At 47.0% G+C, this 15,151-nt stretch overlaps 1 protein-coding gene across 2 annotated transcripts in view; it reads right to left on the bottom strand.

Moving 5' to 3' along the window:
- col4a2 (collagen, type IV, alpha 2) overlaps positions 1-15,151 on the bottom strand; it is a 45,940-nt gene that overhangs the window by 5,873 nt on the left and 24,916 nt on the right. The window contains exons 5-32 of one of the 2 annotated variants that reach the window (XM_061792050.1): positions 8,107-8,241; positions 7,975-8,019; positions 7,789-7,896; positions 7,642-7,710; positions 7,530-7,565; positions 6,226-6,279; positions 6,086-6,121; positions 5,959-5,997; positions 5,626-5,697; positions 5,494-5,538; positions 5,365-5,412; positions 5,241-5,276; positions 5,115-5,159; positions 4,767-4,827; positions 4,529-4,639; positions 3,895-4,044; positions 3,739-3,810; positions 3,490-3,641; positions 3,350-3,422; positions 2,576-2,682; positions 2,312-2,495; positions 1,896-1,940; positions 1,557-1,631; positions 1,373-1,471; positions 1,062-1,283; positions 550-711; positions 304-474; positions 68-211 (exon numbers count right to left, since the gene is read on the bottom strand). In XM_061792050.1, coding sequence (XP_061648034.1) covers positions 68-211; positions 304-474; positions 550-711; positions 1,062-1,283; positions 1,373-1,471; positions 1,557-1,631; positions 1,896-1,940; positions 2,312-2,495; positions 2,576-2,682; positions 3,350-3,422; positions 3,490-3,641; positions 3,739-3,810; positions 3,895-4,044; positions 4,529-4,639; positions 4,767-4,827; positions 5,115-5,159; positions 5,241-5,276; positions 5,365-5,412; positions 5,494-5,538; positions 5,626-5,697; positions 5,959-5,997; positions 6,086-6,121; positions 6,226-6,279; positions 7,530-7,565; positions 7,642-7,710; positions 7,789-7,896; positions 7,975-8,019; positions 8,107-8,241 — 2,596 coding nt within the window. The remainder of the gene's footprint in view (positions 1-67; positions 212-303; positions 475-549; positions 712-1,061; positions 1,284-1,372; positions 1,472-1,556; positions 1,632-1,895; positions 1,941-2,311; positions 2,496-2,575; positions 2,683-3,349; positions 3,423-3,489; positions 3,642-3,738; positions 3,811-3,894; positions 4,045-4,528; positions 4,640-4,766; positions 4,828-5,114; positions 5,160-5,240; positions 5,277-5,364; positions 5,413-5,493; positions 5,539-5,625; positions 5,698-5,958; positions 5,998-6,085; positions 6,122-6,225; positions 6,280-7,529; positions 7,566-7,641; positions 7,711-7,788; positions 7,897-7,974; positions 8,020-8,106; positions 8,242-15,151) is intronic. The other variant, XM_061792051.1, reaches the window with a different exon arrangement.

Here is a 15,151-nt window from a genome sequence, read left to right as displayed (position 1 = left end):
TGAAATCATCGGCTGAGAGTGAGTGGAAATAAAAAAAAAACATTTAAAAAAAAAGATGGTCCCAGACCTTTTTCTCCAGGTTTTCCTGTCATTCCTTGAGGGCCAATTTGGCCTGGTAATCCAGTGTCTCCTTTTATCCCACTGACTCCTTTAACGCCTGTATTACCAGAGACCCCGCCAAAGCCTGACTGGCCAGAAGACCCTTTGTATCCTTGAAATAAAGAAAAATTGTCTCATCGAAAATGCTCAAATTATTGACATTTGGGTTAGAATATTAATGAAATAAATGTCTGTGGAACCAACCTTTCATTCCCAGAAGTCCTGGTTTTCCATCTAGCCCAGGCTGTCCCGCATTACCTGGCGAGCCGCTTTCCCCAAGGAACCCATAGTTCCCTGGTTCCCCTGGGAAACCTTTTATTCCGAATGGACCTGGAGCTCCCGGGTTACCTTCTGTTCCCCTTTCACCAGTTAAGCCTAGAGTAAAGGATGAGGTACATTAGATTTGAACAAGGAAGTCTCAGAGAAATGGGCTGTTGGATGGGGTGTCACCTGGTTGTCCGACAGAACCTGGTGGCCCTGGTGGACCAGCTTTGCCAGGATCACCAGGGTAGCCATAATTGCCTGGCGGTCCAGGGCTTCCTTCCGCCCCTTGCAGGCCTGGAGGGCCAGTGTTGCCTTTGGAACCAATCATACCAGGCATGCCCGCCGTTCCTGGAGTGACAGCCAGATTTAAATGTCAAATACACACAAAACCCCAGAGGTTGACCCAAAATTGCAGCCCCCGGCATTTTCCCGGCTTTTATTTTTGTTTTCCTGCAGAAATGGCAAAACCCCCTTTCACACTGCCTATCAAAGCTGGTTTTCGTTGTCTTTTACTGTTTTGTAAGAAAGGTACTGACAGTGACGAGGGGGGCTGGGGTCAACCTGCAAATTTTTCACCTTGGTAAGAGGCGATGACAGAAATAAGGTATTATTACATTTGTGTAATGATTACTTTATGTGTAATAATGCAGAAATGGTGTCACTGTGTGATGTATGATATATTTTAAAATCTACCTTACCTGGATAGCCTGGTTCTCCCTGATCTCCAGCGAAACCCTTGCCCCCTTGAAGCCCATACAGTCCTGGATCACCAGGGGGTCCTTGCAGTGCGCCCAATATTTCCCCGTGGACACCTTCATTCCCAGGTGCTCCATTCCGTCCGAGCCGGCCAGGCACACCTGGAGATCCAACAGACCCTTTTCTGCCAGGCACGCCCAAATCACCGCGGGGCCCGGGAAAACCTATCATGAGGGACCATTCGGGTTACTACAACAACATGGTAGAGTAGTAAACATTAGACTTTATAGATTGCATAGCCGTCATGTCTTACCGGGTGGTCCACGTTGGCCACCAGGGCCGTAGTCTCCTCTTTCTCCTGTACCCCCTTGTAGTCCAAACAGACCTGGTAGACCCTTTTCACCCGGAAGACCTAATAGTTGATGACAGAAAACAATAGCAATTCCCGCTAACCAGTTGCTAAAAAGCAAGACCGCTTCAGTGCTTCTGCTCTTTACCTGCGAGCCCAGGTAATCCTCTGGGTCCAGAAGAACCAGGCAGTCCAGGAGGTCCTGGGAAAGTGCCACAAGGACCTAAAAAGAAAGTAACAAAAATTGCCTCAAATAATTATATTATCATGGTTACATACTGAACTAACTCTACATAAAAAAAAAATAAGGTAACTTTGTCTGGTGCCCAGTGTGGATTGTGTTTTATAGATGCAATATCAATAATTTTACATTAGCTACTTACAAAGTGGTACTTTAACATCAAATTGAAAGCAATTCAATTCTGGCAAGAATCATGCACACAAGGCAAAGCACAAAGAGACTTAAAAACATCATTATGCCTGCTACCTGTTACATCCCATTGCGCTCCATCTCCTGTTGGACTACAGCCGCCTTTCAGTCGCGAGAGAGACAGAACGAGAGATGCAGTCGGTACAAGAGTTATTCACAAGCACAAGCATTATTTTTCAAACAAGCTCGGCCCGAGCTGGTTTGATGGCTGCAGGGCCTGCAACAAAGGTGTCAACTGGTGGCACAGAAGGAAAAATTAACAGGATAATAGTAAAATGTACTCATCATGCGCCCTTCTTTTTAATTCCAAAGCCATGAATACTCTTTTCAAATCCAATGCTTTGCAAAAAATAATGAAAAGAGCTTATATGGGGATTAAAAAAGTGCAAAGACTTAGTAAAAAGAAAATTAGATGAAGCATCAAATTAAACAAAGGAGCGTCCGTGTGATTGACTCCATCAGTTGCCTCTTACCTGGGCTACCGGGTGTTCCTGCGACTCCGGGATAACCATCAAGACCAGCATCACCGGGTAAACCAGGCTGGCCTTTGATACCCTCAAGCTCTGGACCTGGCTCCCCTCTAAGTCCAGGTGCGCCAGCTCGACCCGGTACACCAGGAGAACCTTTTTCTCCTCTCTCTTCTAAGGAATCGTCGCCCTGTTTCCATGAGCAACACTTAGTATCGCTGTCCTAAGGACACGATTGATGATTATTTTACGAAGGACTACTGGACTTACTGGAAGACCACGACTGCCAGGAAACCCAGGCAGACCAACTCGACCCGAAAATCCTGGCTTTCCCAGTTCACCATCTTGCCCCGGAATGCCAGGGTCGCCACGATAGCCTGCCAACATTCAATTGTATCCACGTAAAGAAACACGATACAGACCGTGTTGAACGGTTGATTATGTGGCGCAACAGAAACAAAATGGAATACACAACTTGGCTAAAACCATTAGAGATGCTGTGATTGAATCTCAACTAGTTTGTTGTCTAAAGACGAAGAACGTAACACCTGCTATGGGACTTTGAACCTCATGCATGAAGACCTCCACTATGGTATAGCATTATTCTACTACAACGCTGGCATCAAAAGGGGAGTCCAGAATACTCACAGAGAGATTCTCCAATCTCGTACTAGTCACCTCCCGTTAGTCCCCCCCCCCCCCCCCCCCCCCCCCCCGCCCCCCGATCCATGTTCTTTATCTATTGTGTATTGATTGGAGGGCACTATTTGAGGCTTCATTCTTAAAATATTTTAGAAATATTTTGACTTCATTCCTTTATTCTATTCTCTGTTGTTTTTATTGTGGCCATATCCCTCATTCGTATGATTACGCAAGGCGGTGGCTATCATTAATATCTGCAGACAGGAACGATTGCAGCGACTAAAGACAAGAACAGCCCACGTTGCATTAGCATGCGCAACGTGCCCAGTTCTTCCTCTCGTCACTGTAAGTGTACAATGCTTGGACACGGTAGGGTCCAACAATCAAATAAGTAAAGGACACCTTTCTGTGTGGCCACAGCTGTGTCTCCTTTTCTGCCTCTTGGACCTGGCTCACCAAAGAGCCCCGGAGTTCCCTGCAAGAAGACATGATATCATCATGGCCAGTGAGTAGGAACTTGAGCAATGTCTGAGGTTTCTTACCGGCAATCCATCCACTCCTGAGGGTCCCGGGTTTCCAGCGTCACCCTCACGTCCAAACTCTCCCGTCATCCCAGGGTCTCCGGTGTCACCAACTGGCCCCGGTGGCCCTGGTGGAGAGTTGTTAACGGCGCATTCACATTGCCCGTGATCACCTGTAGACACAACAACAACAAATTCACCTTAACTTCAAGAATCAACTTTTAAAACATTTTTTTTTTTTTCTTTTTGCAAAAGGAATCAAAACCGCACCTTTGACTCCCTTGAAACCTGCATTTCCAGGCCTTCCTCTAACTCCAGGAGACCCCTTGAAGAAATCTTCCCCTTGATACGCCAGGCAGAAACAGCGGACATTTGACCTTGACTTATCAACACGTCGGCGATCAACAATGCCGAGCCTTTACTCACATGATCCTTTGGGGCCCGGAGGACCTCTCGAACCTGGGCGACCGGGTTTGCCTGGTGCTCCTGCACTGACAGCGGGACTTCCTTGTTCCCCCTGTTGGCCCGTCTCTCCTGGTTCCCCCTTTCTTCCAAAGGGCCCGGCGTAATCAAACACTGACCGACCACAGAGAGTGAAAACAGTTAGTTCAACTTTTGATCCTGAGATTGCGTATTTCCTCATTTACACAACTGTAGCGAGTACCAGGCTCTCTTCTTGTCAGTGGACAACAGATTGTTTTTTGGGATTGAAAAATCCGTTGGGATTTTCATCATTGCATACAGCAATACTGTAAAGTTCAACTTTACAGATATCACATCTGCTCTTCAGGCAGTATGTGTTGTGGTAAAGACGTCTACCACGGCGTGGTGGTATTACTCATAAGTCAACACCTTATTTTTTTCTTCCTTTTTGTTGATTTGTTTTGTTTCTGAGTGTAATTGAGTTTTTTTTTTCGTCAAATGGAGCCAAACCCACGGCTGTAATATGGAGCATCTATTAGAGCACCATTACGGAAATAGGGCGTATCCATAACGAGTTTGTCAGGACTCATTTGATAAGCACTAAGTGATCTTTATTTCTTTTACTGGTCGCACAAACCTTGTTGCTGTGTGTAAGAAGCGGGCCGTCCTGGTGGTCCAGGAATGCCTTGATCTCCTACTGGGCCCCTCGCACCTTGGGGACCCTCCTCACCGGCTGAACCACTGGCACCTGGTGAAAAGGTAAAAAACAAAACACAAAATCATTATATTAGCAGCTGGGCATTGTTTTTTGTTTTGTTTTTGTTTTTTAAATATGTGAATGAGAAATGTTCAGACATCTCAAACAATGAACATACCTGATGAAGACCAGGGCCACGATCCTGATGAAATCAGTTCCCCCGCTTCTCCTCTCACACCCTAACATACAAAATTAGCACAACACGTGTATTCCCCACAAGCAAGTCTATGTACTTTAGGGATAGCCATCATATTAAGCACAGTAATGATCATTAAGAAGTTGGTTGATTGCGTGGGGAATTGACTTGGCTGCAACCGGCAGAGGTGCCGTTGACTCAGTTCCACTAATTTGTGGCCGCCGGTATAGTTTGCCCACAAATGTCTAAAATGTGTGCTCATAATTGCAAACAATTTTGAATCATTTCACGTAGTTTCATGTTGAATTTCACAAAGACGAAAACATTCACCTTTGGACCCTCTCTTCCTATTAGTCCTTGTTCCCCCGCGTCCCCCTGAAAGGGAGACTCGTTAATAACACTGTAATGTAAGGCCTCATCAGAAAAGCATAGTGTTGATGTGTCATACAAGCATACCCGTAGTCCAGGCCTCCCAGGTGCACCAGGTAGACCCTAGAAGAGCATCCATTGCACATTAGAAAGAGAAAATCAAGTTGAAGTCTGCAAGAGGTCTGACTGGAATATGCAGAGGAGTGCTCACTCGTGATCCGGGGAAGCCCGTAATTCCAGTCTCGCCTTTGTTGTCAGCCTGTAATGAAGCAAGAATAACGATGCCTTTATGTCATAAAATGTGAGGAGTGAAGAACTCGAGGAATCAGCGAGAACCTACCGGATCTCCTGTTTCTCCTTGAAAGCCCTTCGGTCCAGGAGGGCCCTAAAATAACGCGGATATTCTCACACCTTAACCATCGAGACACAATTCTTTCAGGCAGAGGAATGACAGTGAAGCGGAGGTACGCACCAACGGTCCGAAAGGGGGCTGACTGTGGGGATGAGTCGAGTTTCCTGGCGGTCCCGGGGGTCCGATCTCCCCCTGCGGTGCAAGAAGAACAACAAAAAACACGAGAATGCTAAATTTATCGAGCATATTTTCTCAAATAGTATCCAGGGCCTATTATTGTTTTCGGGTATTTTATTTCAAGTTAAGGCGTTTCTTTCAGAGCAAGGCTGTACTGCATTTCCTTAAATAGTATACGCTGCTTTTTCATCTAGTCAAAGTTGCATCTCCACCTGATCTGTTTTGTATATGTGAGAAAATGGGTGCGACGTGTGACGATTTATTTGCGACACTCACCTGGTCGCCCTTCATCCCCTTGAGTACATTCGTCACGGCCTGCGTGTGCGGAAAAAACAAGCGGCGGAGCAAATGCATCAAATTGAGTGGCAAACGTCCTCCACGTGCAAACTGAAGCCTGACTTACCTTTGGTCCGCGAGGACCTGGGGGCCCCGGTGGACCCTAGAAGACGAAACAAACGGGAACATTTTAGCACTTGCATATAAAATAAGCGCATGCATATTATTGTCATCATTATAATAGGAATAATGATTCATTATTATTACCTTTGGTCCTATGATGCCTACGTTTCCCTGCCATCCTCGGTTACCAGGAGAGCCCTGTTTAAAAAAACAAACACACACTCAGTCAATAGGCAGCTCTACAACTGGCTTCATTTCCAAAGTGGAACAGCAACGCCCCAGACTTTTGTGCTAAAGGGCCAATTTTGATTTGTAAAAGGGACGGACGGACGGACGGACGGACGGACGGATGGGCCAGGGCCTTCGCCGATGCGGTAAAAAGAAAAGGAAAAAACAAACAAACATATATATGTACATTTTTCATTAAAGCATGAATTTATAAATGATATACTTTACATTTTTCATGATTTATATATATATATTTTTTTATATAGTTCATATTAAAATAATTGATTAAAAAAAATCACTACATTTAGATAAGGTAAAAAAGAGAGGAAAAAAAGATTTAAAGTACATTTAAATTAAAACATGAATTAATAAATGATATACTTTGGTTATCATTATTTATATAGTGTTTTTATTTATTCTTCTTCTACATATTCCCTCCCTGGTTTGCCGGCATGTCCCGTCCGCCGGGCTGCTCTCGGGTGGACCCCTGGGCCCGATCCCGCCCCTCGATTGATCGGGTGGGGTCCTCAGCCGCCGCGTTGCGGCCACAGCAATTGCAGGACACTTCTGTCAGTCTTTGTGCATGTAAAACGGGATCAATGTCCGCAGGCGCACCCCCCCCCCCCCCCTGGGCCTCTTCTGCTGAGCGGGGGGCCACGCACTTATTGCGACAAATAACTCATGAATATGCAAATCGCTTGTGTATCCCCTCACTTATACTCTCGTCCTGTACACTTTTAGAATTGACATAATGAATGGCACCCCACTTCAGTTGTGCAGCCGGGTTCAGGACCCTTGTCCTGCATGCTTCTTCTCCTCTCCTTGTCCTGTTCTAACTCGTCCTGTCCTTCCCTCACAGGGTGTCGCACGACAGCCCCATGCAACACTCACATTTAATATTTCCTTGTTGTAGATAATGTAATGATTTACTACTCTCATCCTGTTTACAATTAGTGGTTTGTCTTTTGGCTTTGTTTCTCGCTCCCTTCTAGAAACTTTGTTGTCTTCGAGTGATCAAGTCTGATTCTCAATAAACCTCAATTATAATACTAAGAAACCCAAGCGAAAGCTTAAAAACTCCACTGTGACGCAGCAAAAGTGCATAAAAGGGAGACAGATTTTCCATTCTGCTTGACCGAACAGCCGAACAGGACAAAAAAAAAATCAAGTTAAATAAAATATCATCAGTCATTCATACAAGTACAACATCGGTGTCTTACAAATAGTCCATTGGTTCCCGGTGTGCCTGGGTCTCCCTGGCGGAGAAATGATCCAAATATGAGATTGGACACGCCACATCAAACCAAACATTTCACGTGAAAACGTCTTCACCCTGAATCTCTGCATGTAGACGGTCACATCCAAGGTGTCGCCCTTCTCCCCCTTCCTGCCCGTTTGTCCCTGAAAGGAAACGCAAAATCAGGCACAGCAAGCGCAACTTGCAAGTCAGCAACAAATGATTAATTGCGGTTCGCCTACAGGGAAACCAGGCGCTCCCGTTTGACCATGGACGCCGGATTCCCCCGCTGTCCCGTTACAGCCGTCTGCCCCGGGCTTCCCTCTGGGTCCCGCTTGTCCCGGGTGGCCCTCAAGAAAGGAATCACCGTTTCAAAGTGTGAATTTTATTTATTTTAAATTGTGTCTCCAGAAGAATACATTTCTTACCGGAATTCCATCGTTTCCAGAGAAGCCGGGGACACCCGTCATTCCCTGTAGACACATTAATTCGGCATGAAACAAGCATATGCACAACGTTTTGTTTGTCAAACAATGACATCCGGTAGATCGACAGTTTACCGTATTTCCCTTTGGCCCAGTGATGCCGCTACGTCCAGCGTCACCTTTGTGCCCCTTTGGCCCTTGGATGCCCAGATCTCCCGGTCTCCCCGGGGGCCCCGCGATCCCTTGGGGACCAACAGGCCCATGTTGACCCTGATATTCAAGGGAGGAATCAAGAAAAAAAAGCAAGTGCGCATCCGGTTAATGTCCAGTGGTTGAACACACACAAACACACACGAGTCAATTTGTCAAATCTTTCAGTGATTGTTTTGAGCTGAATGAGAGCTAAGCTAATGTTTTTGACATCATGTCAGCACGAACGCTTTAGTCCAGCTGTTGAACAGATAGGAATTAAAAATATGAAGCATCAAAATACAAAAATACACCAAAAAAACTGTTTGTTTTTTTTTAAAGAGAAAAATCAGTACTTTATAAAAACATACAGTATTGCATATTCAAATAGAAGGTAAAGAATTAAACAGTTTGTACATGATGATTCATTTCTTTAAATTTGTATGATTATTTTGATCACTTAATAATTTTATTTATATTTTTAATTTTATAATTCAATTTATGAGAATTGATTTCTATCAGATCAGTAACTTTTTTTCAGAAAACAAATTTGTTTATTTTTTTTATATTTTAGGTTGCGCGGGATATATATTTTACAGGTATTTTGGAAAAAAAAAAAGTATATTTTTTTTATTCCATTTTATTTGAACCAAAATTAAATCAATAGGTATTTTTTTTATAATAAAAAAGTCTGGCCTTCTTTCGAAACAAATCTCCTTCAGGCCATATTCGCAAAATGTATGTTTCATTTTGTGTCCATCCATCCAATTTTCTTCCACAAACATTTGATTTCAAATTACAGTAAATCCTACTTTCGTGACGACACCATAACTGAAATGATACAATCAATTTGTTCAATCAACTTTCCAAGATTTCATTTCCCTCAATGCCAAAGGTTTTCATCGCAAGAGGAGGCGCTTTTAGTATTTAAAGTCCTTCACACTCATCTAGTGGTGACCTTTTGTTATTACAGCAACTACAAACCCCCCCCCCCCCCTCCATGGAAAAGTTGCATGCAAAACAAAAATAGCCACTAGAAGGATAGAAAGGAAAATACGAAGATTTAAAAAAGAACTACATTCTCCGGCGGAGGCGGTGGTCCGAAACGTCCGAAAGTGGTGGAGTCGGGGGTGTTGTGGTGTGGGGAGGTGGGGGGGGGGGGGGGGCAAGTATATGACTCTGCAAATGGTTGAGAAACTTGTGGTGAGTGATATCATGGGAACGCCGTTGTTTGTTTGGTTTGACGGCCCAAAAGGTCAGCCAGCGACGGCCGCTGAGGTTGGGTTGGAGGTTGGGGGGCTCAGTGTGTTCCTGTGAGAAGAAACGGACGGAGAAATCTGCCATTTAATTGCGTGTCACAGTTGGACGCTGCATGTGAATGTCATCCTCTTCATTTCTTGTTTTTATGGCCGAAATACATCAGTGGCAGGAAATCATTAAGTAAAAATACTTATTACTGTAGATTTTTAGTTTTTAGGTGTACCTGCACAATATCTTTTTGACTTGTACTCCCTTAAAAATATAAATCTATACTTTCTTCTCCTTACTTTGTCAAAATAGGATTATTACACGTTGCTATGTAAAGACAAAGAAAATAGAGAGAGGTAAAGGTCAATTCGGAGAAGCAAGATATTCCCATCCCTCTCACACCTGGAGATGTGTTCAGAATTAACCAATCACATTCAAGCTCATGTTAAATGGGAGTCAGCACACACCTGCCACCATTTTCAGTGCTTCTGATGAACGCCGAACGAAATGAAGCTATTCTAGTAAGCGTTTACTTTTTTTTTCTTTTAACACTGACTGCTATTTTGAAATATTCAGAATTCCTTCCATCTTGTGGCAGGCCCCACTTCCACCTGAAGAAAATCAGCCTAGTTGATGACGCTGCAACCACCATGGCTGAAGGTAAGGCGTTCCTTTTGGTGATGAGCAGTGTTCTGTCTGTGCCAAACATGCCTTTTGGACTCAAGTTCAACCTTGGTCTCGTTGGACCCGAACAAAATCTCCCGAACACGCGTGGGGAAAAATGGAATTCGGAACACAGCCACGTTCCCAATTATAAGAGGGTGTGCACACTTGTGCAACCACATTGTTTCAGCTGTTCATTTTCACTTGCTCTCTTGATTTTATTTTTTCTCTCCCCCCAACTGGGTAGCGCGGATCATGGGTCACATTATCTCGGCATTTGAACAGGGGTGTGTAAACTTTTTCTATCCACTGTATCAAAACGAGTATATTATTTGTAATTCACGGCAAAAACTGACTCTACTTTTGGAACGTGTGGGTCAGTTGTGTTGTGTCTACGTTTATTTCGGTCGTGTGTGTTTTGTCTCGCATCGATCTGGACCCTGCAGCTGTCCAAACAAACTAAACCAAACGTCACCTCAAGGGGGCGCCCTAGCAGCGGGGTATAATGAGCCTGCACAGTGCAAATCTGTGGATGTGCTCGTAGCCATAAAATTCATCCATCCATTTTCTAGACGGCTTGTCCTCATTAGGGACAATTTAGCGTCTTAAATGCAAGTTTTGGGAATGTGGGCGCAAGCTTGGGGAGAACATGAACATGACCATAAAATATCCAAAGACATTAGTTTTCTTCAAATATGTTCTTTTAATCATCTGTGAATCGGATGAAATGTTCGCGCAGATCTGCTTTTCCTTCTATTTGTCACAATTGGACGGGCAAGATATTAGGATGGCTCAGTTGTGTAAAGAAACGGAGGGGCTCCCTATTGTTTTGGTGGGAAAAGCCCCTTGACATCAGGAGAGGAAAAACATTCCGATTTTGTTTTTAAATTGACAGCGGGGGCCCAGTCATTCTTAGATGAAATAAAACAATTTGACATTTTAAAAAGTCAAAATGTCCACTTAAAATATGTTTTAACTATGAACTCATAATTTATTTTATTATTCATAACGGCTTTAATTATAACTCATTAGCTGTTTAGTCCAATAAATAACAATAGTTACATTTATATGAAGAAATATTTTAACGTTTTAAAAGTTCATTAATTACAAGAAATCAATTCATCAATTTCTAATGAGATGAATGAATAATGAATAACACAAACACATGTATTTTAACGAGCCAATTTTAGGATCCATCCATCCATCCATCCATCCATTCATTCATTCTAATCTAAATTCTCTCTCTCCGCAAAAGCCCGACCTCGTCGACCACCAGACGAGGCGCAGGTCGAGGTGACCTTTGGCCTTGACGGAGGCGCGCACGTTACGCCGCCCCGTCTCGGGACGCTCGACGTTCTTCCGCATCGCTCTGCCGTCGCCTCCTTTCCTTCATCCTTCGTCCCGGCCTCGCCATTGTTATCTGCTCGCGCCGCTTCCAGCCAGCATTTCCGGCCTTCCTCTCCCCAAACTCTCCTTCTGACTGCCCGCCAAAGTATTTGCCCTCGGCGGGACAACGCGTCCTGCTGTTGTCTGCGCTCGGTAAATTCCTGAACCCAAACGACTTCTCGGCGGTCGAGCGGAACCTCAAATTTTCAATGCTCCTAATGTCGTACAATTTGGAAACGGACCAAAATGGTTCGGGAAGAAATACGCTCCTCAAGTAGCCCAAAAATTGTACATAAGATAACTGTTATGACGTCAACAATGAAGAAATTTGCAATTGCGCGCATGACGTCACTTAAGTCATTCACCACAACCGCAAGGATGAGCGAAAAGTTAGCCGAGCTTCTCCTATTTCTTCTTCTACTGTTCTTTCGTACTTATTTTTAGTTCAAAGGTCAACATTTTGACATATGCCTTTTTCCATCTAGTTTAAGTTTATCCATCCATCCATCCATTCTCTACCGCTTATCCGGGTCGGGTCGCGGGGGGCAGGAGCTTCAGCAGGGACGCCCAGACTTCCCTCTCCCCAGCCACTTCATCCAGCTCTTCCGGGGGGATCCCGAGGCATTCCCAGGCCAGCCGAAGGATGTAGTCTCTCCAGCGTGTCCTGGGTCGTCCCCGGGGTCTCCTCCCGGTGCGACGTGCCCGGAACACCTCACCAGGGAGGCGTCCGGGAGGCATCCGAATCAGATGCCCCAGCCACCTCATCTGGCTCCTCTCAATGCGGAGGAGCAGCGGCTCTACTCTGAGATCCTCCCGGATGACCGAGCTTCTCACCCTATCTCTAAGGGAGAGCCCGGACACCCTGCGGAGGAAACTCATTTCGGCCGCTTGTATCCGGGATCTTGTTCTTTCGGTCACGACCCACAGCTCATGACCATAGGTGAGGGTAGGAACGAAGATCGACCGGTAAATTGAGAGCTTCGCCTTTCGGCTTAGCTCTTTCTTTACCACAACGGACCGATACAAAGTCCGCATCACTGCAGACGCTGCACCGATCCGCCTGTCGATCTCCCGCTCCATTCTTCCCTCACTCGTGAACAAGACCCCAAGATACTTGAATTCCTCCACTTGGGGCAGGATCTCGTCCCCGACCTGGAGATGGCATGGCACCCTTTTCCGACTGAGGACCACGGTCTCAGATTTGGAGGTGCTGATTCTCATCCCAACCGCTTCACACTCGGCTGCGAACTGCTCCAATGAGAGTTGGAGGTCACGGCTTGATGAAGCCAACAGAACCACATCATCTGCAAAAAGCAGAGATGCAATACTGAGGCCACCAAACCGGACCCCCTCTCCACCTTGGCTGCGCCTAGAAATTCTGTCCATAAAAGTTATGAACAGAATCGGCGACAAAGAGCAGCCTTGGCGGAGTCCAACCCTCACCGGGAACGAGTCCGACTTACTGCCGGATATGCGGACCAAACTCTGACTCCGGTCGTACAGGGACCGAACAGCCCGTATCAGGGGGTTCGGTACCCCATACTCCCGAAGCACTCTCCACAGGACTGCCCGAGGGAGACGGTCGAACGCCTTCTCCAAGTCCACAAAACACATGTAGACTGGTTGGGCGAACTCCCATGCACCCTCGAGGACCCTGCCGAGGGTGTAGAGCTGGTCCACTGTTCCACGGCCAGGACGAAAACCACACTGCTCCTCCTGAATCTGAGATTCGACTTCCCGACGGACCCTCCTCTCCAGCACCCCTGAATACACCTTACCAGGGAGGCTGAGCAGTGTGATCCCCCTGTAGTTGGAACACACCCTCCGGTCCCCCTTCTTAAAAAGGGGGACCACCACCCCAGTCTGCCAATCCAGAGGCACTGTCCCCGATGTCCACGCGATGTTGCAGAGGCGTGTCAACCAGGACAGCCCCACAACATCCAGAGCCTTTAGGAACTCCGGGCGAATCTCATCCACCCCCGGGGCCCTGCCACCGAGGAGCTTTTTAACTACCTCGGTGACCTCAAACCCAGAGATAGGAGAGCCCGCCTCAGAGAACCCACACTCTGCTTCCCCATGGGAAGGCGTGTCGGTGGAATTGAGGAGGTCTTCGAAGTATTCTCCCCACCGACTCACAACGTCCCGAGTCGAGGTCAGCAGCGCCCCATCCCCACTATACACAGTGTTGGTGGTGCACTGCTTTCCTCTCCTGAGACGTCGGATGCTGGACCAGAATTTCCTCGAAGCCGTCCGGAAGTCTTTCTCCATGGCCTCACCGAACTCCTCCCATGCCCGGGTTTTTGCTTCAGCGACCACCAGAGCTGCATTCCGCTTGGCCAGCCGGTACCCATCAGCTGCCTCAGGAGTCCCACAGGCCAAAAATGCCCGATAGGACTCCTTCTTCAGCTTGACGGCATCCCTCACCGTTGGTGTCCACCAACGGGTTCGGGGATTGCCGCCACGACAGGCACCGACCAGCTTACGGCCAGAGCTTCGGTCGGCCGCCTCAGCAATGGAGGCGCGGAACATGGTCCACTCGGACTCGATGTCCCCCGCCTCCCCCGGAACATGAGCAAAGTTCTGTCGGAGGTGGGAGTTGAAACTCCTTCTGACAGGGGATTCCGCCAGACGTTCCCAGCAGACCCTCACAATACGTTTGGGCCTGCCACGTCGGACCGGCATCTTCCCCCACCATCGGAGCCAACTCACCACCAGGTGGTGATCAGTTGACAGCTCCGCCCCTCTCTTCACCCGAGTGTCCAAGACATGCGGCCGCAAGTCCGATGACACGACCACAAAGTCGATCATCGAACTGCGACCTAGGGTGTCCTGGTGCCAAGTGCACGTGTGGACACCCTTATGCTTGAACATGGTGTTCGTTATGGACAATCCGTGACGAGCACAGAAGTCCAATAACAGAACACCGCTCGGGTTCTGATCGGGGGGGCCGTTCCTCCCAATGGCGCCCTTCCAGGTCTCACTGTCATTGCCCACGTGAGCATTGAAGTCCCCCAACAGAACAATGGAGTCCCCAGCGGGAGCGCTCTCCAGCACCCCCTCCAAGGACTCCAAAAAGAGTGGGTACTCTGAACTGCTGTTTGGTGCATAGGCACAAACAACAGTCAGGACCCGTCCCCCCACCCGAAGGCGGAGGGAGGCTACCCTCTCGTCCACCGGGGTGAACCCCAACGTACAGGCGCCGAGCCGGGGGGCAATAAGTATACCCACACCTGCTCGGCGCCTCTCACCATGGGCAACTCCAGAGTGGAAGAGAGTCCAACCCTTCTCGAGAGGACTGGTACCAGAGCCCAAGGTGTGTGTGTGGAGGCGAGTCCGACTATATCGAGTCGGAACTTCTCGACCTCACACACCAGGTCGGGCTCCTTCCCTGCCAGAGAGGTGACATTCCACGTCCCTAGAGCCAGCTTCTGTAGCCGGGGATCGGATCGCCAAGGTCTCCGCCTCACACTGCACCCGACCCCTATGGCCCCTCCCACAGGTGGTGAGCCCATGGGAAGGGGGACCCACGTGACCCTTATTATTAGTTGTATTCAATTTTAAGCTACTGTAAACTTGTATATAAACTTATTTGAGGGTTAATAATAACAATTTGAAATTTAAATGTGAAGGTTTTATGACGGTGACGTTTTTTTTGTTTTTGTTTTTTTGTTTTTGTGACATTAATTGGATTTGC

The sequence above is a fragment of the Phyllopteryx taeniolatus genome, chromosome 12 (assembly GCF_024500385.1).
Source record: "Phyllopteryx taeniolatus isolate TA_2022b chromosome 12, UOR_Ptae_1.2, whole genome shotgun sequence".
In the NCBI taxonomy this organism is placed as follows: Eukaryota; Metazoa; Chordata; class Actinopteri; order Syngnathiformes; family Syngnathidae; genus Phyllopteryx; species Phyllopteryx taeniolatus.
This window is presented reverse-complemented; position numbering and strand designations above follow the sequence as displayed.